Here is a 23940-nt window from a genome sequence, read left to right as displayed (position 1 = left end):
TTTCATATAGTCGGTGTTGACAAATTTTTTCACAGCTTGTGACTCTGTAATTGCATTCTTTCTTCTGTCAGTTATCAGCTGTTACTTTTAGCTTGCTTTAGAAAAAAAGTGTAAAACAAGTAAAAAGGCGTTAAGTTCGGCAGGGCCGAACTTTGGATACCCACCACCTCGGATATATATGTGAACCACCTTTCCTCAAAATACGGTGTAAAATTCATACCTTATGTCCCATAGCACCTATGTTCCGATTTGGACCAGATACTAATAAGTAAAAGTTATTGTTCAATTGTATATAACAAAATTTTTATACCCTCCACCATAAGATGGGGGGTATACTAATTTCGTCATTCTGTTTGTAACTACTCGAAATATTCGTCTGAGACCCCATAAAGTATATATATTCTTGATCGTCGCGACATTTTATGTCGATCTAGCCATGTCCGTCCGTCTGTCCGTCCGTCCGTCCGTCCGTCCGTCTGTCTGTCGAAAGCACGCTAACTTCCGAAGGAGTAAAGCTAGCCACTTGAAATTTTGCACAAATACTTCTTATTAGTGTAGGTCGGTTGGTATTGTAAATGGGCCATATCGGTCCATGTTTTGATATAGCTGCCATATAAACCGATCTGGGGTCTTGACTTCTTGAGCCTCTAGAGTGCGCAATTCTTATCCGATTGAAATGAAATTTTGCACGACGTGTTTTGTTATGATATCCAACAATTGTGCAAAGTATGGTTGAAATCGGTCCATAACCTGATATAGCTGCCATATAAACAGATCTGGGGATTTGACTTCTTGAGCTTCTAGAGGGCGCAATTCCTATCCGATTTGGCTGAAATTTTGCATGACGTATTTTATTTTTACTTTCAACAACTGTGTCAAATAAGGTTCAAATCGGTTCATAACCTGATATAGCTGCCATATAAACCGATCTGGAACTTGACCCCTAGAGGTCGCAATTATTATCCGATATGCCTGAAATTTTGTACGATGGATCCTCTCATGACCATCAACAAACGTGTTTATTATGGTCTGAATCGGTCTATAGCCCGATACAGATCCCATATAAATCGTTCTCTCTATTTTACTTCGTGAGCCCTAATGGACGCAATTCTTATACGAATTGGCTGAAATTTTAAACAGGTCTCCAACATATAATTTAATTGTGGTCCGAACCGGACCATATCTTGATATCGTTTTAATAGCAGAGCAACTCTTTTCTTATATAATTTTTTGCCTAAGAAGAGATGCCAGGAAAAGAACTCGACAAATGCGATCCATGGTGGAGGGTATATAAGATTCGGCCCGGCCGAACTTAGCACGCTTTTACTTGTTTTTTATACCCTCCACCATAAGATGGGGGGTATACTAATTTCGTCATTCTGATTGTAACTTCTCGAAATATTCGTCTGAGACCCCATAAAGTATATATAAATTCTTGATCGTCGTGAAATTTTATGTCGATCTAGCCATGTCCGTCCGTCTGTCTGTCCGTCCGTCCGTCTGTCTGTCGAAAGCACGCTAACTTCCGAAGGAGTAAAGCTAGCCACTTGAAATTTTGCACAAATACTTCTTATTAGTGTAGGTCGGTTGGTATTGTAAATGGGCCATATCGGTCCATGTTTTGATATAGCTGCCATATAAACCGATCTTGGGTCTTGACTTCTTGAGCCTCTAGAGTGCGCAATTCTTATCCGATTGAGATGAAATTTTGCATTATTTTGTTGTTTTGTTATTATATCCAACAACTGTGTCAAGTATGGTTTAAATCGGTCCATAACCTGATATAGCTGCCATATAAACCGATCTTGGGTCTTGACTTCCTGAGCCTCTAGCGTGCCCAATTCTTATCCGATCAGAATGAAATTTTGCACGACGTGTTTCGTTATAATATCCAACAACTGTGCCAAGTATGGGTCTAATCGGTCCATAACCTGATATAGCTGCCATATAAACCGATCTTGGGTCTTGACTTCTTGAGCCTCTAGAGGGCGCAAGTCTAATCCGATTGGAATGGAATTTCGCACGACCTGTTTTGTTATGATACCCAACAACTGTGCCAAGTATGGTTTAAATCGGTTCATAACCTGATATAGCAGCCATATAAACCGATCTTGGGTCTTGACTTCTTGAGCCTCTAGAGCGCACAATTCTTATCCGATTTGAATGAGTTTTTGCACGAAGTATTTTGCCATAATATCCAACAACTGTGCCAAGTATGGTTGAAATCGGTTCATAACCTGATATAGCTGTCATATAAACAGATCTGGGGATTTGACTTCTTGAGCTTCTAGAGGGCGCAATTCCTATCCGATTTGGCTGAAATTTTGCATGACGTATTTTATTTTTACTTTCAACAACAGTCTCAAATAAGGTTCAAATCGGTTCATAACCTGATATAGCTGCCATATAAACCGATCTGGGATCTTGAATTCTTGACCCCTAGAGATCGCAATTATTATCCGATATGCCTGAACTTTTGTACGACGGATCCTCTCATGACCATCAACAAACGTGTTTAATATGTTCTGAATCGGTCTATAGCCCGATACAGATCCCATATAAATCGTTCTCTCTATTTTACTTCGCAATTCTTATACGAATTGGCTGAAATTGTACACAGGTCTCCAACATATAATTTAATTGTGGTCCGAACCGGACCATATCTTGATATCGTTTTAATAGCAGAGCAACTCTTTTCTTATATCCTTTTTAGCCTAAGAAGAGATGCCGGGAAAACAACTCGACAAATGCGATCCATGGTGGAGGGTATATAAGATTCGGCCCGGCCGAACTTAGCACGCTTTTACTTGTTTTTTTTTTTTTTTTTTTTTTTTTTTTGTAATTCATTGTGTCAAATTTCAATCGCAATCGGATTAAAAATGCGCCTTTTATGGGGCCAAGACTTTAAATCGAGAGATCGGTCTATATGGCAGCTATATGCAAATCTTGATCGATCTAGACCAACTTAAAGAAATATGTGGAGGGGCTTAACTTAACTCTTTGTCCCAAATTTCGGCAACATCGGACAATAAATGCGTTTTTTATGGCCCCAAAACCTAAAACCGAGTGATCGGTCTATATGGCAGCTGCAGTATCCAAATCTGGACCGATCTGAGCCAAATTGACGGAGGATGTTGAAGGGCCTAATACAACTCACTGTCCCAAATTTTCTCAAAATCGGATAATAAATGCCACATTTATTATCCGATTTTGAGATAATTTGGGACAGTGAGTTGTATTAGGCCCTTCAACATCCTCCGTCAATTTGGCTCAGATCGGTCCAGATTTTTTATGGGCCTAAGACCCTAAATTGGAGAATCGGTCTATATGGCAGCTATATCCAAATCTGAACCGATCTGAGCCAAATTGACGGAGGATGTTGAAGGGCCTAATACAACTCACTGTCCCAAATTTTCTCAAAATTGGATAATAAATGTGGCTTTTATGGGCCTAAGAACCTAAATTGGAGAATCGGTCTATATGGCAGCTATATCCAAACCTGAACCGATCTGAGCCATATTGACAGACGATGTCGAAGGGCTTAACACAACTCACTGTCCCGAATTTCAGCAAAATCGGATAATAAATGTGGCTTTTATTAGCCTAAGACCCTAAATCGGCGGATCGGTCTATATGGCAGCTATATCCAAATCTAAACTGATCTGAGCCAAATTGACGAAGGATATTGAAGGACCTAACACAACTCACTGTCCAAATTTCAGCAAAATCGGATACTAAATGTGGCTTTTATGGGCCTAAAACCCTAAATCGGAGGATTGGTCTATATGGCAGCTATATCAAAATCTAAACCGATCTAAACCATATTGACGAAAGTTGTCTAAGACAACTCACTGTCCCCAATTTCAGCAAAATCGGATAATAAATGTGGCTTTTATGGGCTTAAGACCGTAAATTGGAGGATCGGTCTATATGGCAGCTATATCCAAATCTGGACCGATCTGAGCCAAATTGACGGAGGATGTCGAAGGGGATAAGGCAACTCACTGTCCCAAATTTCAGCAAAATCATATAATAAATGTGGCCTTTATTGGCCTAAGACCCTAAATCGGCGGATCGGTCTATATGGGGGCTATATCAAGATATAGTCCGATATAGCCCATCTTCGAACTTAACCTGCTTATGGATAAAAAAAAGAACCTGTGCAAAATTTCAGCTCAATATCTCTATTTTTGAAGACTGTAGCGTGGTTTCAACAGACAGACGGACGGACATGTCTAGATCGTCTTAAATTTTTACGCTGATTAAGAATATATATACTTTATAGGGTCGGAAATGGATATTTCAATGTGTTGCAATAGGAATGACAAAATGAATATACCCCCATCCGTCGGTGGTGGGTATAAAAAGTATATTTGATTAAAGTTCTAGGTTTTATTAAAAATGCATTTACTTTCTTTTAAAAAATCCGCAATTACTTTTTGGGCAACCCAATAATACATCTTCTAGTAAGTAAGTTATTAATAAACTATCTTACGGTAGAGTTGATGCCTAGAAACTTCAACTCCTTCATGATTGACGTCGTTTTTACATTATTGAAAGCACCTTCAACGTCAGGAAATGCTACTATTGTATATTCGTTGACAACGAGAGAACCCTCTATGTAGCCGACTAGGTCGTGAAGGGCTGCTTCAGTGGATTTGCCTTTACTATATGCATGCTGTTGCCGCGAAAAGCGACCTTTAGGGATCTTTGCCCTATGATATGTTTCTATCAATTTTTCAAGAGTCTTCAGCGTAAAAGATGACGACTAATAGGACGAAAATCTTTCGAATTCGTGTGATAGGGGTTTTCTGCTTTCGGAATGGAAATGACCTTTGTGTCTCTCAATCCACAAGCATATATGACATGCTGTTACAGACAGAGTATATCTCCCTAAAGTTGAGTATTCTGTTCAGCTTTTCAGGCGGAATGCTGAAAAGCTGAAATGTCGGCGAAACGCAGGAAACGGAGGAAAATAGGCAAAAAAGTAGTAATTTATAGAGAGGTAAAAGGCAAAATGAGATTTTAGTTGCAACGCTTGACATTATTGTCGGCATCATTTTTGTTTTATTGGTTTCAATTGTTTGTTTATTATACCCTCCACCATAGGATGCGGAGTATATTAATATCGCCATTCTGTTTGTAACTACTCGAAATATTCGTCCGAGAGCCCATAAAGTATATACATTCTTGATCGTCGCGACATTTTATGTCGATCTAGCCATGTCAGTCAGTCCGAAAGCACGCTAACTTCCGAAGGAGTAAAGCTAGCCGCTTGAAATTTTGCACAAATACTTCTTATTAGTATAGGCCGGTTATTATTATGTAAATGGGCCATATCGGTCCCTGTTTTGATATGGACCGATATATATTTCCATATGCACGACAACTGTGCCAAGTATGGTTCAAATCGGTCCATAACCTGATATAGCTGCCATATAAACCGATCTTGGGTCTTGACTTCTTGAGCCTCTAGAGTGCGGAATTCTTAACCATTTGGAATGAAATTTCGCACGAAGTATTTTGTTATGACATCCAACAACTGTGCCAAGTATGGTTCAAATCGGTTCATAACCCGATATAGCTGTCATATAAACAGATCTGGGGACTTGACTTCTTCAGCTTCCAGAGGGCGCAATTTCTATCCGATTTGGCTGAAATTTAGCATGACGTATTTTTTTTACTTTCAACAACTATATCAAATAAGGTTTAAATCGGTTCATAACCTGATATATCTGCCATATAAACCAATCTGGGATTTTGATTTCTTGAGCCTCTAGATTCTCTCATGACCATCAACATACGTGTTTATTATGGTGTGAATCGGTCTGTAGCTCGATACAGCTGCCATATAGACGATCTCTCTGTTTTAATTCTTATTCGAATTGGCTGACATTTTACACAGGTCTCCAACATATAATATGATTGTGGTCCAAACTGGACCATATTTTGATATCGCTCTAATAGCAGAGCAAATCTTTTCTTATATCATTTTTTGCCTAAGAAGAGATGCCGGGAAAAGAACTCTACAAATGCGATCCATGGTGGAGGGTATATAAGATTCGGCTCGGCCGAACTTAGCTCGCTTTTACTTGTTTTTTTGTTATTTTATTTAGTTGCGAATAAAGAATTAATAAAACCATAAGTGCAGATAAAAAACGTCTTTTGGTATGAAAATAAAAACAAAACATAGCTGTCAATTTCCGCTCCCGGAACAATTAAAGATTTCCGCGACAATTCTGATAGCAGAATAGAATACCAACCCTAAAACAGGGAACTAGTATGTCAGACACAGCTTGTAATTCAACCGGTGATACATCGTTAGTGCCTGGCGACTTAAAGGATTCAAAACTTCTTATCGCCCAAAGGATTTTCGGCACAGACACAATTTCCCAAATAACCAACGACGAATGCATACCAGTGACTACCTCTTCCGGCGCCACGTTGTCCGTTGTAGAATTTTCCAGGAAAAATGTATCACCGAGTAGTTCTAGTGTTTCCTCACTAGACATTGTCCATACATTCTCAGACTTCTGAATATACCCCACCGTAATAGGTCTCGAGGACAAAATCTTCCTTAGCCTAGTGGCCTTCGATGGAACCCCCACGGAGCTGCAGAATTCTACCCTAGATTTGTTCTGAGCCTTTCTCAGTTCGCCCTTATATTTTTTTAGCTCAGCTTTATGTATGTCCAAATCGTGTGGTGCTCTAGTGGCTTTTGCTCTGATGAAGAGTTTTCTGCAGTCATTCATTAGACCAACTAGCTCTGGGGTCCACCATGGTGGTCGTCGCTGTTTGCCCCTTCGCTTGGCACTAGGGCATGCTGACAGAAACGAGTCGTTCAGGCCCTTCGTGATCCGCTTGATCATTTTGTCAATATCCTCTGCAGCTGTTGAGTCTTTGAAGTCCATTCTAAGCCTACTCCCGGGCTCTAGATCTGCCACTGGAAACAGACGCAGATCATCAACCGCCTAATGGATACCTCTATCGCAGCTATCCCTGAGTGACTTAAATTTCTCTTCTAGAAAAAATTCATGCGGAGCAAAATATCAAAACGTCCGCTCCACTCAATGGTTTAAACAAGAATCATACATCTAACACGTTGGTTGAATTCCATCCATCTATAACAACATGATCTATTTTGTTTCTCGTGTTTTGATCGGGTGACAACTAGAGATGTGCTCGTGAGTGATTTTTCACTCACGCTCAAGACTTTTTTATGTCAACTCACCTTCATGCACGGTCAAGACACAAAAATGTTTCTCACGCACGACTCACGCTCACGCCTGACTCACAAGAAAATCACGACTCACGAGGCACTCACGAGAAAATCACGACTCACGAAACAATCACGAATCACGGTTAAACAAATATTTTTCCACGAAGCGAGTATTAATTTTTTTTCTATGCGTCTCAAATCATTCAGCATTTGAACGCACGCATATTAATGTATGTATAAATTGTATCAGCCCTGCATAGCCACTTATTTGCTCTTTTCCTTTCTTTGCATCTGTAGACAGATTCGAATGATTTGAGAGCATTCCAAATTGTTTGTTTTTCGTTTTTTTTTTTGCCTCGTGAGTATCTCATGACTCGTGATGAGTGTCATGAGCATGATTTCACTTACTCAGTCACGTGCGATCACGTGATTAGATTTGGATCTCACTCACTTGCACACCTATCGAAAATTTCACAGTAACTTATCCTTATTTGGTAGACACCAACAATTCTAATTAGTATTGAAAAAATACAGTCTTTCTTATCTTTATTAATCCCCATGGTTTCCAGGGCAGAGGGAAGTCTTAACCTCGATCTTAATGAACCTCTGTAAAAGACGATACATTATACTCTTACATTGATGCCGGTAATTTAAATCGCGTTTCTGTTTCATTCTGCTGACAAAGAGTAAATAATCAAGGATCATTTACGAATAATTTAATCAGGTGTCATTTTGCATCATGCATATCATCTTCATGGTCTAATTATAATCCTACCTTACTTTCCATGCCTCCCACAGACCCAATGCACATTTTCCCCATAGAGACGATGTTAATTGTGCATTATCACCATGATGGCCCTATGCAATAATTGCCATAGCCTGCAAAATAATTTATAGCCTTACTTGCATTTTGTTCATTCTTTTCACTGCTTCTCTTTTGTTATTACTTCTCTTGTGTTCTGGGTGCCTTAAAGGACCAGCAGCTTGTTTGTTGGATGTACAAAAGGATTTTCCACGACCGAATGAATTGCAACCGCTCTACCTTGTGCCAGATACAAATCAATATTGGATGCCCAATGAGAAAGGACAATTGCAGATACCACATGGAGCAAGCATTGAACTACATTGCACCAAATCATTTGCCAATGGTACAACGGCAAAGCCCAAGGCAACGGCGGTAGGCGACAGCCGCAACTCAAATAACAGCAGCATCTCTATCACTATCGCTTCCTTCTTTTCCACTGTTGGCATCAACACCACCACCAGCAGAAATTTTTTTCTCATTCCCAAGAACACCAGGACAATACGTCCTCGTTGCCTGCTAGATAAAAACTTCCTGTGGCAAGGAGAAAAATATGAATTCCGACAATTCATTTGTGAAAAATCCACCCGTTACACCATCGAACAATTGCATGAGAAGTGCCCCCCCTCTGTTGAGGCGACAAAAGATGGCCTGGACTCCAAAGCCGAAATGTACCGTGTTGGCTACAACATCAGCAGGAATAGATTTGTGGAGACCATGCGTATCTGCCATGACAATGACCATTTACGCACTTTGTATGTGCAGCATGTACTGTTGCCAGCAAGCATTCATTTCCAGCGATTTGTAAAGCGCTTGAATTTCAGCAAAGCAGGTTACTTCAAGGATTTCAACATGCATTACCTTTACTCGCATCACAACCAACAACAGCAAGCATCATTGGCGATGGAGGCGTCCTTACAGGGTGGCGGCCAGCATGTGTCCATGCCCATGCTCTTTGACAACAACACTCTGTTCTTGGCTCGTGGCCATTTGGCGGCAAAGGCCGACTACATATATGCCAGCCAGCAGAGGTCCACCTTTAACTTCTTCAACGTGGCCCCCCAGTGGCAGGCTTTCAATGGTGGACAATGGGCCACTCTGGAGGATGAGGTGCGCAAGTATGTTGCCAGGTCGAAGCTTATGGTCGACTGTTATACCGGCACCTGGGGCATCATGCAATTGTCGTCCAGCAGCAAATCCCCTACCAGTGGCCAGACACCACAATCTGATTTCTATTTGGCCAGGGATGCCAACAACAATGGTCTGCTGCCAGTACCCATGCTCTATTACCGCATAATGGTGGATCAACGGCATCCCGGGCATGGCATTGCCTTGGTTGGTGTAAATAATCCCCATGCCAATTTTAATGAAATAATCTCGGAGTGTGTAATCTGTGACGATGTCCATGAGCAAGTCGCCTGGTTGCGTTGGATGACTAATAAAAATCTGAAAAAGGGGTATTTGTATGCCTGTCAGGTAGCGAATTTTGTAAAAGCCATTGGCCATTTGCCGAGACATTTGCTAAATGTTACAGAGTTGTTAGAGTAAGTTAAACAAAAAATAATTCGAATGGATTTTTGAGTTTAGATTATTTTGTATTTTTATACCCTCCACCATAGGATGGGGGTATACTAATTTTGTCATTCTATTTGTAACTACTCGAAATATTCCTCTGAGACCCCATAAAGTATATATATTCTTGATCGTCGCGACATTTTATGTCGATCTAGCCATGTCCGTCCGTCTGTCCGTCCGTCCGTCCGTCTGTCTATCTAAAGCACGCTAACTTCCGAAGGAGTAAAGCTAGCCGCTTGAAATTTTGCACAAATACTTCTTATTAGTGTAGGTCGGTTGATATTGTAAATGGGCCATATCGGTCCATGTTTTGATATAGCTGCCATATAAACCGATCTTGGGTCTTGACTTCTTGACCCTCTAGAGTGCGCAATTCATATCCGAGTTGAATGAAATTTTGCACGACGTATTTTGTTATGATATCCAACAACTGTGCCTAGTATGGTATAAATCGGTACATAACCTTATATAGCTGCCATATAAACCGAACTTGGGTCTTGACTTCTTGAGCCTCTAGAGCGCGCAATTATTATCCGATTTGCCTGAAATTTTGTACGACGGATTCTCTCATGACCATCAACATACGTGGTTATTATGGTCTGAATCGGTCTTTAGCCCGATACAGCTCCCATATAAATCGATCTCTCTATTTTACTTCTTGAGCCCCCAAAGGGCGCAATTCTTATTTGAATTGGCTGACATTTTACACAGGTCTCTATCATATAATTTAATTGTGGTCCTAACCGGACCATATATTTATATCGCTCTAATTTGCTCTGCTATCTTTTCTTATATCCTGTTTTGCCTAAGAAGATATGCCGGAAAAAACTCGACAAATGCGAGCCATGGTGGAGGGTATATAAGATTCGGCCCGGCCGAACTTAGCACGCTTTTACTTGTTTATAATTATGACGTTTATTGAAAAAAAAAACAAATTGTAATTAAAAAAATAAAGTTTGTAGTAATAATAACTTTCTTATTCTTTTTATCCCCTTACAATAGGATGGGGTGTATGGGAAACACAAGCACAAAGATAAGTTTAGTTGGAATGGTGACCTCACTAAGAAAGGTAAGTTCCACATCACAAAAAAAGAAGTTAAATTGAAAAGTAAGTAAGGAAATGCAAATTTTGGAAGACTACAATCTAAATAGGCCATATCGGATGAGAGATATATATGGGAGCCATATCTGAATGTGGACCGATTTTGACGCTTATTGGGACTTCAAATAAAACACTTTATGTAAAATGTTGTGAAGAAGGGACCAAAATTGTGGCTACTACAGCTTAAAAAGGCCATGTCGGATGAAATATATAAATGAGAGCGATATCTAAATCAGATCCGATTTGGTTCAAAATACCGTGTGTCCTGGGACCAAAAAAGTGGCATGTGCAAAATTTTACGACAATCGTACTGCAAATGCGACCGGCACCTTGATTACAAGAATACATGGATAGGCAGAAAGACTGACGAACAAACGGACTTAGCTAAATCGAATCGGGAAATGATTGTAAGCCGATCGGCATACTTATCAGTGGGTGAAATATAAGACACTAGCTGAACTGGGCCCGCTCCGCTGCGCCTGCATTTACTTTGTATGGAGCAAAATTTTCCTTCGAATATTTATTTTCGACAATTAAAGAGCTTTTAGTGAAATACCGTGCTACGATAATAGTTTATCGCTTGACTAACAGTTTATCAATATAAGTGCCTTTATCTGAATCTCATATGATCTTTAATGGTCTACGAATTTAAGTTTGGATGTAAGATTGGGAAAGGTGTAGACCCCCAGAAAATTGACCCCGAAAGTGGGTATCAATTCTTGCTCTACCCCCCAAACCTTTCATTTAAGCTCCACATTGACATTGTCGGTAAATATGTAAGATTTATTGGTGTTTTGGGGATTGGGGTGGTCCCCAAACACTAAGCCCGGAAAATATATCAGCAACATGCTCTATTCTCATATATCTCTATATCATTTATTTGAACCCCATATTGGCATTAGCCTCAAAAGCAAATATGTCCGGTATGGGGTATTGACCCTAAAAACTAAAAATATTTAGTTCCATTGTCTTGAGGACCCAAATTGTCGTGGTGAGCGAATACGTCCTATTTGTGGGTTGTTATGGTGGTGGTACGACCCCTAGACAGTTGGTGGCTAATATTGATATCAGATACGTGGTCTACTCCCAAATACCTTTAATTTGTGCCTCATAATTCCATAATCGGCTAACATGACCGCCTTGGGGGGTGTTTTGGGGATGGGCGGCAACTCAGTGAGTTGGACTTGAAAATATATATCGGATTCGTGTTCTACTTTAAAAACCCTCTTATTTGAGCCTCATATTGCAATAATCAGCAAATACTTCCTATTTGGGTGGTGTTGTGGGGGTGGGGTGGTCCCATAGGCACTTTTCCCGAATATTAATATCAGATTTCTGCTTTACTCCGGAAAACCTTTCATTTGAGCCCCATATTGCTATGGTCGTAAATTTGTCCCCTTGGGGGATGTTTTTGGGGAGAGGCGGGACCCCAAACACTTTGTCCCATATTTGGATATCAAATTCGAATTCTATACTTACGTACCTTTTATTTAAGCCCATATTCCTATGGTCAGCAAATAAGTCCTGTTTAGGGAAGGGGTAGACCCGCAGAAACGTGGTCCCACATTTGGATGTAAGATTCGTATCTATTCGCAAATACCTTTCATTTGAGTCCCATATTGCCATGGTCGGTAAATATGTCCAATTTAGGGGTGTTTTTTAGGGTACTATATGACAGCATAAGAAACATACAAACAAACAAACAATCCACTCTAAGGTAATCGTCATTTGGTGGTTGTCTATGCATCATTCTGTTTGTTACACCCCAATATATGCCCCTGAGATCCCATAAAGTATATATATTCTTAATCGTCATGTCATTTTAAGTCGATCTAGCCATGTCCGTCCGTCTGTCTGTCCGTCCGTCCGTTTGTCTGTCGAAAGCACGCTAACTTTCGTAGAAGAAAAGCTAGCCGCTTGGAATTTTGAACAAATCCTTTTTATTAGTGTAGGTCAGTTGGGAGGCGCAATTGTCGTCCGATTTGACTGAAATTTTACAAATGGTGTTTTAATATCACTTCCAACAACTGCGCTAAGTATGGTGCAACTCGGTTCATAACCCAATATAGCTATCATATAAGCCGATATGGGATCTTGACTATCGGTATATGTTTTGATATGTCATATAAACCGATCTTGGGTGTTGAGTTCTTGAGCCTCTAGAGGGCACATTTCTCTTCCGATTTGACTGAAATTTTGCACGCAGTGTTTTGGTATCACTTCCAACACCTCTGTTTAGTATGATTCAACTCGGTTCATAAGCCGATATAGCTATCATATAAACCGATATGGGATCTTGACTTCTTGAACCACTAGAGGGCACAATTCTCATTCGAATTGGCAGAAATTTTGTACAACGGCTTCTCTCATGACCTTCAACATACATGTCTAATATGGTCTGAATCGATTAATAGCTTGATACAGCTCCCATATAAACCTATCTGTCTATCGAATTCTTATTCAAATGAACTGAAATATTACACAATGACTTTTACAATGTTCAGCATTAATTTATGGTCCGAATCAGACCATAACTTAATATAGCTTCAATAGCATAACAGTTCTTATTCAATATTTTTTGTTTGCGTAAAAAGAGATACCACGCATAGAACTCGACAAATGCCACTTTTGATTTTGGGTGGAGTTTTTGTGGTAACGGGGCAGGGTCCGTCCCCCTTAAACATCAACAAATTATATAGCCTATTGCTCCCTCCGGACCGAATACCTTTCATTCGAGTCCCATATTGTCATTTTCGACCAATATACTTTTTTTGGGGGGTTTTTGGGTCGGGCGGCCTCCGGTTACTTGGATCCAATTTTTAATATAAAATTCGTAGTCTACTCCTGAATACCTTTCATTTGAATCCCATATTGTCCCGATCGGTTCACTTTTATTTTGGGGTCGGTAAGGGGGAGGGTCCGCACCCTAAAGATATCAATAAATTATATAGCCTATTGCTCCTTCCGGACTACTCTCCACAATCTGTGAAAATTTTAAAGAAATCAGTTTAGCCGTTTTTGAGTCTATACGGAACAAAGAAACAAACAAACACAAATTCATTTTTATATATATAGATAGATAGATAAACAAGAAAGAGTGTGCTAAGTTCGGCCGGGCCGAATCTTATACACCCTCCACCAAGGTTCGCATCTGTCGAGTCCGATTCGGGGCTCAAGAAGCAAAATCGGGAGACCGGTTTATATGGGAGCTGTATCAAGCTATAGATCGATTCAGACCATATTTCACACGTGCGTTGAAGGCCATGGGAGAAGCCGTTGTACAAAATTTGTTCCAAATCGGATAAGAATTGAGCCTTCTAAAAGTCAAGACCCAAGATCGGTTTATATGGCACCTATACCAGGTTATGAACCGATTTGGACCATACTTCGCACAAATTTTGGAAGTGATACCAAAACACCACATGCGAAACTACGGCCAAATCGGATAAGAATGGCGCCTGTTAAAAGCTCAAGAAGTCAAGACTCAAGATCGGTTTATATGGAACCAATACCGATTTGGAACATTTTTCTCACAAATGTTGGAAGTGATACCAAAACTCCCCCAAACAGGACTTATTTACTGACCGTAGGAAAGTGGGGCTTAAATAAAAGGTATTTGAATGTAAAATACGAATCCGATATCCAAATATGGGTGCATGTGTTTGGGGGGCCGCCTCTCACCAAAAACATCCCCCAGATGGGACATATTTACGACCATAGCAACATTGGGCTCAAATGAAAGGTCTTTGAAAGTAAAGCACGAATTTAATATCAATATTCGGTAAAGTGTCTATAAGGCCACCCACCCCCCACAACACCACCCAAATAGTAAGAATTTTCTGACTATTGCAATATGAGGCTCAAATAAGAGGGTTTTTAAAGCGGAAAACGAATCCGATATCTATTTTCAAGGCCAACTCACTGAGTTGCCGCCCATGCCCCAAAACACCCCCCAAACCGGTCATGTTTGCCGGCTATGGAAATATGGGGCTCAAATTAAAGGAATGTGGGAGTAGACCACGTATCTGACATCAACATTAGGGGCCAACTGTTTAGCCGACGTCCTACCACCATAACAATCCCCAAATAGGACATATTTGCTCACCAAGATGATTTGGGTATTACAAAAGAGTGGAACTAAATATACTCATAGTTTTTAGGGCCAATACCCCAAACCGGACATATTTGCTGACTTTTGCAATAAGGAGTTTAAATGAGATAAGAAAACGAATTTGATAGCCTATTTTGGGGAATAGGCTAATACCCCAAACCGGACATATTTGCTGACTTTTGCAATAAGGAGTTTAAATGAGATAAGAAAACGAATTTGATAGCCTATTTTGGGGACATGTGATTTGGAAGCCTCATCCTATAAATTCCTCTTAAGCCAATGGCAATATGGGGTTTTAATAAATGGTATTTGAGATGCTGATATTTTTCAGGGCCAAGTTTCTGGGGGAATACATCTCCCCCAAAAACACCACTAAATCAGACATCATGAGAATATCGGGCTGAAATGAAGTATTTTAAGAATGGAGTACATCTTACATCCAAACTTAAATTCGTAGACCAATAAAGATCATATGGAATTCAGATAAAGTCACTCATATTGTTTAACTGTTAGTCACGCGATATACTATTTTCGTAGCATGGTATTTCACTAAAACATCTTTGATTGTCGAAAATAAATGTTCCAAGGAAACTTTTGTTCCATATAAAGTAAAAGAAGGCGCAGTGGAGCGGGCCCGAATCAGGTAGTCTATTATATTGGGTTGCCCAAAAAGTTATTGCGGATTTTTTAAAAGAAACTTTAATCAAATATACTTTTTTTACACTTTTTTTCTAAAGCAAGCTAAAAGTAACAGCTGATAACTGACAGAAGAAAGAATGCAATTACAGAGCCACAAGCTGTGAAAAAATTTGTCAACGCCGACTATATGAAAAATCCGCAATTACTTTTTGGGCAATCCAATATAAAAATGAAATTGTTGCGTTTTGTTTGTTTGTTTATTAGTTAGTTTGTCTGTTCCGTATAGACTCAAAAACGGCTGAACCGATTTTCATGAATTTTTTTCAGATGGTACAGTTTCAACCCCCGGTGAAAATAGGGTACTAAATTTTTTGATATCAAAACTCCCCCCTTACCCAAATTTTCAAAAATGCCAGATCTCGGAGATAGGTGTACCGATTTAAGCGAAATTTTGTATGCCACCTTATGGTACCCCAAAACACGAAATTGGTATACAATTTTTGGGTCATATAACATGGGGGAACGCCCTATCCCAAAACCCACCCGAACGGACATGTTTACCGATTGGGAGAATATGGGTATCGAACGAAAGGTATTTATGAGTAGAGTACGAACATGGTATAAAAATTTCACCTTAAGTGGTCGGGAGGGTCCGCGACCCCCAAAAAACCCACCAACAGGACACTTTCTTCGCTTTGGGCAATATTAGTATCATATGAATGGTATTTAAAAGTAGAATACAAATCTGACATAAAAGTTAATTTTTTGGTGTCTGAGACGTCCACCTCTCCCAACCCACCAAAACTCCCCAGCAGGACATATATACAGATTGGAACAATATGGGTATCAAATGAAAGGTATCTACGAGCAGAGTACGAACTTGGCACAAACATGGCACCCTATATGTTGGGGGGGGGTACCCCACCCCCAAAAAACCACCTAACAGGACACTTTTACCGCTTTGGGCAATATGGGTATCAAATGAAATATATTTATGAGTAGAATATGAACTTGGCTTAAAAATGGCCCCTCAACAGGGCATATATACCGGTTGGTCCAATATGGGTATTAAATGAAAGGTGTTTGGAAGTTGAGTACACATCTCTTATAAGAATTTTGTCCAAGGTGTCTACGGAGCCTCTTTAACCCCAAAAACCCCCAAAACGGGCATGAATGTCCAACGTCACACAATGGGTATAAAATGAAAATTCTTTGAGAGTTGACTACGAATCTGATATACACATATTGGACCGAGTCTGGGACCGGCCCACTCACTAAATAAACATCGATAGGACGTGTAGTTCGATCGGGATAACTTTAAACGAAAGTTCTATGAAATTAGAGTTCAAATCTTATGTTGATATAAGGATTCAAGAATCTAGATAACGTCCTGGCGTTCTGCCGGACATGTAGATCTCGTCATTGTCTTTTGGGTCTTAGCGTCGTGGAGACCGACGCTCTCCTCCCAATAAAAACAACACCAAACTGTCATGTAGGACGAATGAGAATATATTGTATTCAAATGAATGGACGTATCAGAGGGCAATCGCCGCCCACCTATCCTACCCAAAAAAAGGAATTAGAAACCAGTAAGGAATTGTAAAAGTCGGGCGGAGCCGACTCTGTAATAACCTACTGTAACTGTGTACTACTTTTAATATGTTGAAATATAGTCAGATTTTAATTTGGCATACCAATTGGTATATTGAATAGAACCTTGTAAGATTTTCTTACAATAGGACCTAAATTGTGGCTTCTAGAGCGTTAAAGGCAATATCAAATGAAACATATATATGGGAGCTACATATATCTAAATCTGGACGGTCTTTGACTAAATTTAGCACACGAACTAAAACGTCAAATAAAACACCTCACACTAAATTTTATAAAGATCAAATCAAAATTTTGGCTTCTAAAGCCTTAAAAAGCCATATCGAATGGAAGATATATGGAAGATACACATATTGGAACGTCAAATAAAACATTTCATGCGAAATTTTGTAAAGATGAGACTAAAATTGTGGCTAATATAGCCTTCAACCGATGAAAGACATATATGGGAGCTATATCTTAATCTGAACCGATTTTAATGAAATTTTGCACACGTATTTGGACATCAAATAAACTAACTCATTCTAAATTAAAGATCGGACCAAAATTGTGGCTTCTTTAGCCTTAAAAGACCATATTGGATGAAAGATATATATGGGAGCTATGGCCATGTTTGCCTACTATGGCAATAAGGGGCTCAAATAATAGGTATTAGACAGAGAAAACGATTTTGATATGCAATTTTGAGGCCTAGTGTTTGGGGGTATGAAAGGAATTTAACAGTAGGGCTCGATGCTGATATTTTTTCAGTGCTAAGTGCATAGTAGGCCGTCCAACCCTACATACCCATCAAACTGAACAGATTTGTGGATTATGGCAAAAAAAGGCTCCAATCTGATATCTATTTTATGGCTAAGTGTTTCAGGGACGACATATATACCGACAATAGCAATATGTAGCTCAAATGTGTTTTTTGGGAGTAGAGTATAAATCTGATATCCACTTTCAGGGTAAAGGGTTTGACTACTCCAATGCACCACCAAAACCAAAAGAATGAAGTAGATCTGACATCCAAACTTTAATGGGCGGACCTGATAACGAAGATGGGTGGGGCGATTTAAGCGAAACATAGTCACCGACCATAGCAATTTAAGGCTCCAATGTAAGAGATTTGGAAGTAGAGCAACCAACCCCCATGAAAAGTTATTGCGAGTGGAATACGAAGAGTGTCTATGGGGCCACCCCAACCCCACACCTATTGCAATATGAGGCTCAAATAGGAGGGTTTTTAGAGTAGAACACGAATCCGATATATATTTTCAAAGCATCACTGAGTGGTGATGGTGATCCCATAAACATTCATAAAGCCGGTCGTGTTTGCCGACTATGGAAATAAGGGGTTCAAATTAAAGATATTTGGGAGTTGACCATGAATCTGACATCAACATTCGGGACAAACTGTCTAGGGGACGTCTCATCACCATAACAACCCCCAAATAGTACGTATTTGCTCACCACTACAATTCGGATCCTCAAGACAATGGAACTAAATATTTTTAGTTTTTAGGGCCAATACCCCATACCGATCATATTTGCTGACTTTTGCAATAAGGAGTTTAAATGAGAGTAGAAAACGAATTTTATATCCAAGTTTGAGGCCAATGGCAATATGGGGTTCAAATAAATGATATATAGATATATGATAATAGAGTACGTGGCTGATATATTTTCCGGGCTTAGTGTTTGGGGGCCCACCCCAATCCCCAAAACAACCCTAAATCGATCATATTTACCGACCATGTCAATGTGAAGCCTAAACGAAAGTTATTGTGGAATAGAGGAAGAATTGATATCCATTTTCGGGGCCAATTTTCCCAAAATACCCCACAAACAGCAAATTTTTACTGACCATCGCAATATGGGGCTCAAATAAAGGTATTTGGGAGTAGAATACGAATTTAATATCCAAATGTAGGACCATGTATTTAGGACATCACCCCTTCCCCAAAACACCCCCCAAAGGCTAAATATTTTTCGACCATGCCAATATGTGGCTCAAATGAAAGGTATTTGAGATTAGAAAACGAGTTTGATAACCAACTTGGGGGACGCCTCATCCTCTTAAACCAATGGCAATATGGGGTTTAAGAAGAGCACGAGAGAAGAGCACGATGCTGATCTTTTTTTAGGGCCAAGTGTCTGGGGGAGCACCTCACCCCCGAAAACACCCAGACATCATTAGAACATCGGGCTGAAATAAAGTATTTTAAAAATGGAGTACACCTTACATCCAAACTTAAATTCGTAGACCAATAAACATCATATTCTAATAAAGGCACTTATATTGTTAAACTTTTAGTCAAGCGATAAACTATTTTCGTAGCATGGTATTTCACTAAAAGCTCTTTAGTTGTCGAAAATAAATATTCCAAGGAAACTTTTGTTCCATACAAAGTAAAAGAAGGCGCAGCGGAGCGGGCCAGGTTCAGCTATCTTCTATTATATAAAAATGAAATTGTTGCGCTTTGTTTGTTTGTTTTTCTATTTGTTTGTTAGTTTGTTTGTCTGTTCTGTATAGACTCAAAAACGGCTGAACCGATTTTCATGAAATGTTTACGGTTGATAGAGCGCCCGGTGAAAATAGGGTACTACATTTTGTGATATCCGAAGGGGGTCGGACCCTTCCCCTTAACCCAATTTTCAAAAACGATAGATCTCGGAGATGTGTGCACCGATTTAAGCGAAATTTTGTATGCAACCTAATGGTATCCCAAAAACAAAATTTTTAAAAATGTGTACCGATTGGGACAATATGGGTAACAAATGAAAGTTATTTAAGAGTAGAGTACAAATTTGGTATACAAATTTCACTCTCAATTTTTGGTGGGGGGAGGGGGGGTCCACCACCCACAAAAAAGCCCCAAGAGGACACTTTTATCGCTTTGGGCAATAATCAAAATCAAATCAAATAAAACATATTTAAGAGTAGAGTACGAACTTGGCATTAAAATGTTACTCTAAGTGCCGGGGCTCCCCACCCCCAAAAACACCACCCAACAGGACACTTTAACCACTTTGAGCAATATGGGTATCAAATGAAAGGTATTTAAAAGTAGAATACTAATCTCACACAAAAATTTGTTTTTTGGTGTCCGAGGGCCATCCCTCGGATAAATTTACCGATTCGGACAATATGGATATCAAATGAAAGCTATTTATAGGTAGAGTGCAATGGTGATATAAAAATGTATTCCTTGGTGTCTGAGGCGCCTCCCCACCCCCCAAAATCCCTTAACAGGACGTATTTACCGATTGAGACAATAAGGGTATCAAACGAAAGATATTTGGAATTTGTTATAAGAATTTGGTCCAAGGTGTCTACCCCCAAAAGGGCAATAAGTGTTCAACGTCACAAAATGGGTATTGAATGAAACTTCTTTGGGAGTTGACTACGAATCTGGTATGCACAATTAGGACATCTGGGACAGGCCCACGCACTAAATACCCTTCAATAGGATGTATAGTTCGATCGGGATAATATGTCAATTCAATGAAAGGTCTATGACAGTATATTTCAAATCTAATGATGGCATAAATATTTAAGTATTTAGGTCACGTCCTACCGTTCCGCAGGACAATAGATAGCGATAAAAGATAGTGATAGCAATAAAAGACTCCAATTAATTGTCGTTTGGTTCTTTGCGTCGGGGGGACCGACCCTCTCCTCCCAATAAATGCATATATTGTACTCAAATGTAAGGACGTGTTACAGGGCAGTCCCTCTCCCCCTATCCTACAAAAAACACAAGTAAAAAGGCGTTAAGTTCGGCCGGGCCGAACTTTGGATACCCACCACCTCGGGTATATATGTAAACCAACTTTCATCAAAATCCGGTGAAAACTGCATACCTTATGTCCCATAGCAGTTATATCGAAATATGTTCCAATTTGGACCAAATACTAATAAGTACAGTAGCTATATCTATAAATAAACCGATCTAAATCATGTACGACACGGATGTCGAAAAGCCTAACATAAGTCACTGTGTCAAATTTCAATTAAATCGGATTATAAATGCGCCTTTTATGGGGCCAAGACTTTGAATCGAGATATCAGTCTACATTGCAGCCATATCCAAATCTGGACCGATATGGGAGAAGGTGCAGAAAAATGTCGAGGAGCCTAACACAAAGCACTGTCCCTAATTTCAGCAAAATCGGATAATAAATGTGGCATTTATGAGACTAAACCCCTAAATCAGAGGATCGGTCTATATGGCAGCTATATCCAAATCTGGACCGATCTGGGCCAAATTGATGAAGGATGTCGAAGAGCCTAATACAACACACTGTACCAAATTTCAGCAATAGCGGATATTAAATATGGCTTTTAGGCGCCTAAGACTCCAAATCAGAGGATTGGTCTATATGGCAGCTATACCCAAATCTGGACCGATCTGGGCCAAATTGATGAAGGAAGTCGAAGGGCCTAACATCACTCACCGTTCCAAATGCCAGCAATATCGGATAATAAATGTGGCTTTTAAGGGCCTAAGACCCTACATCGGAGGACCGGTCTATATGGCACCTATATCCAAATCTGGACCGATCTGGGCCAAATTGATGAAGGATGTCGAAGGGCCTAACACAACCCACTGTCTCAAATTTCAGCAATATAGGATAAGAAATGTGGCTTTTATGTGCCTAAGACCCTAAATCGGCGGATCGGTCTATATGGGGGCTATATCAAGATATAGTCCGATATAGCCCATCTTCGAACTTAACCTGCTTATAGAAAAAAAAAAAAATCTGTGGAAAGTTTCAGCTGAATATCTCTATTTTTAAAGACTGTAGGGTGATTTCAACAGACAGATGGACAAACGGACGGACATGTCTAGATCTTCTTAGATTTTTACGCTGATCAAGAATATATATACTTTATAGGGTCGGAAATGGATATTTCGATGTGTTGCAAACGGAAAGACAAAATGAATATACCCCCTTCCTTCGGTGATGGGTATACAAACAACAAGTAAAAAGGCATTAAGTTCAGCCGGGCCGAACTTTGGATACCCACCACCTCTGGTATATATGTAAACCAACTTTCGTCATAATCCGGCGAAAAAAGAAAAATATATGCCCCCATAGCAGCTATAACGAAAAATGGACCGATTTGGACTACATTCGGCAAGGACATTGAGTGGTCTAATAAGTACAAGTCACTGTTCAATTTTGTAGAACAAAATATTGGTCTTTGTGTTAGCCATATCCAAATATAAACCGATTTGAACCATATTCGATACGGATGTGTCAAATTTCACCGAAATCGGAATATAAATGTGCCTTTTATTAGGCCAAAACTTTAAATCGAGAGATCAGTCTATATGGCAGCTATATCCAAATCTGGACCGATCTGGGCCGAACTGCAGAAAGTTGTCGAACAGCCTAACGCAACTCACTATGCCAAATTTCGGCGAAATCGGCCAATAAGTGCGCCTTTATGGGTTCAAGACCTTAAATCGAGAGATCGGTCTATGTGGTAGCTATATACAAATCTGGACCGATCTGTGCAATATTAAACAAGTAAAAGCGTGCTAAGTTCGGCCGGGCCGAATCTTATATACCCTCCACCATGGATCGCATTTGTCGAGTTCTTTTCCAGGCATCTCTTCTTAGGCAAAAACAAGTAAAAGCGTGCTAAGTTCGGCCGGGCCGAATCTTATATACCCTCCCCCATGGATCGCATTTGTCGAGTTCTTTTCCCGGCATCTCTTCTTAGGCAAAAACCATGAACCATACTTGGCACAGTTGTTGGATATCATAACAAAACACGTCGTGCAAATTTCATTCTGATCGGATAAGAATTGCGCACGCTAGAGGCTCAAGATGTCAAGACCCAAGATCGGTTTATATGGCAGCTATATCAGGTTATGGACCGATTTGAACTATACTTGGCACAGTTCTTGGATATCATAACAAAACACGTCGTGCAAAATTTCATTCCAATCGGATAAGAATTGCGCACTCTAGAGGCTCAAGAAGTCAAGACCCAAGATCGGTTTATATGGCAGCTATATCAAAACATGGACCGATATGGCCCATTTACAATACCAACCGACCTACACTTATAAGAAGTATTTGTGCAAAATTTCAAGCGGCTAGCTTTACTCCTTCGGAAGTTAGCGTGCTTTCGACAGACAGACGGGCGGACGGACGGACAGACGGACGGACATGGCTAGATCGACATAAAATTTCACGACGATCAAGAATATATATACTTTATGGGGTCTCAGACGAATATTTCGAGTAGTTACAAACAGAATGACGAAATTAGTATACCCCCCATCTTATGGTGGAGGGTATAAAAAAGGATATAAGAAAAGATTTGCTCTGCTATTAGAGCGATATCAAGATATGGTCCGGTTTGGACCACAATTAAATTATATGTTGGAGACCTGTGTAAAATGTCAGCCAATTCGAATAAGAATTGCGCCCTTTGGGGGCTCAAGAAGTAAAATAGATCTCCGATATAAATCGATACATCTCCCATATAAATCGATATTTATATGGGAGATGTATCGGCCTATAGACCGATTCAGACCATAATAAACATGTATGTTAATGGTCATGAGAGAATCCGTCGTACAAAATTTCAGGCAAATCGGATAATAATTGCGACCTCTAGAGGCTCAAGAAGTTAAGATCCCAGATCGGTTTATATGGCAGCTATATCAGGTTATGAACCAACTTGTACTTTATTTGACATAGTTGTTGAAAGTAACAATAAAAAACGTCTTGCGAAATTTCAGCCAAATCGGATAGAAATTGCGCCCTCTAGAAGCTCAAGAAGCCAAGTCCACAGATCTGTTTATATGACAGCTATATCAGGTTATGAACCGATTTGAACCATATTTGGAACAGTTGTTGGATATCATAACAAA

The 23940-nt window shown here is 39.8% G+C and overlaps 1 protein-coding gene across 1 annotated transcript in view; it reads left to right on the top strand.

Annotated features, from left to right (window-relative positions):
* The window catches only part of LOC106095414 (uncharacterized), an 87334-nt gene that overhangs the window by 44131 nt on the left and 19263 nt on the right, over positions 1-23940 (top strand). The window contains exon 2 of the mRNA XM_059365312.1: positions 8194-9565. Within this exon, the coding sequence (XP_059221295.1) occupies positions 8194-9565 (1372 nt within the window). The remainder of the gene's footprint in view (positions 1-8193; positions 9566-23940) is intronic.

Source organism: Stomoxys calcitrans, chromosome 1 (genome assembly GCF_963082655.1).
Source record: "Stomoxys calcitrans chromosome 1, idStoCalc2.1, whole genome shotgun sequence".
Taxonomy (NCBI): Eukaryota; Metazoa; Arthropoda; class Insecta; order Diptera; family Muscidae; genus Stomoxys; species Stomoxys calcitrans.
This window is presented reverse-complemented; position numbering and strand designations above follow the sequence as displayed.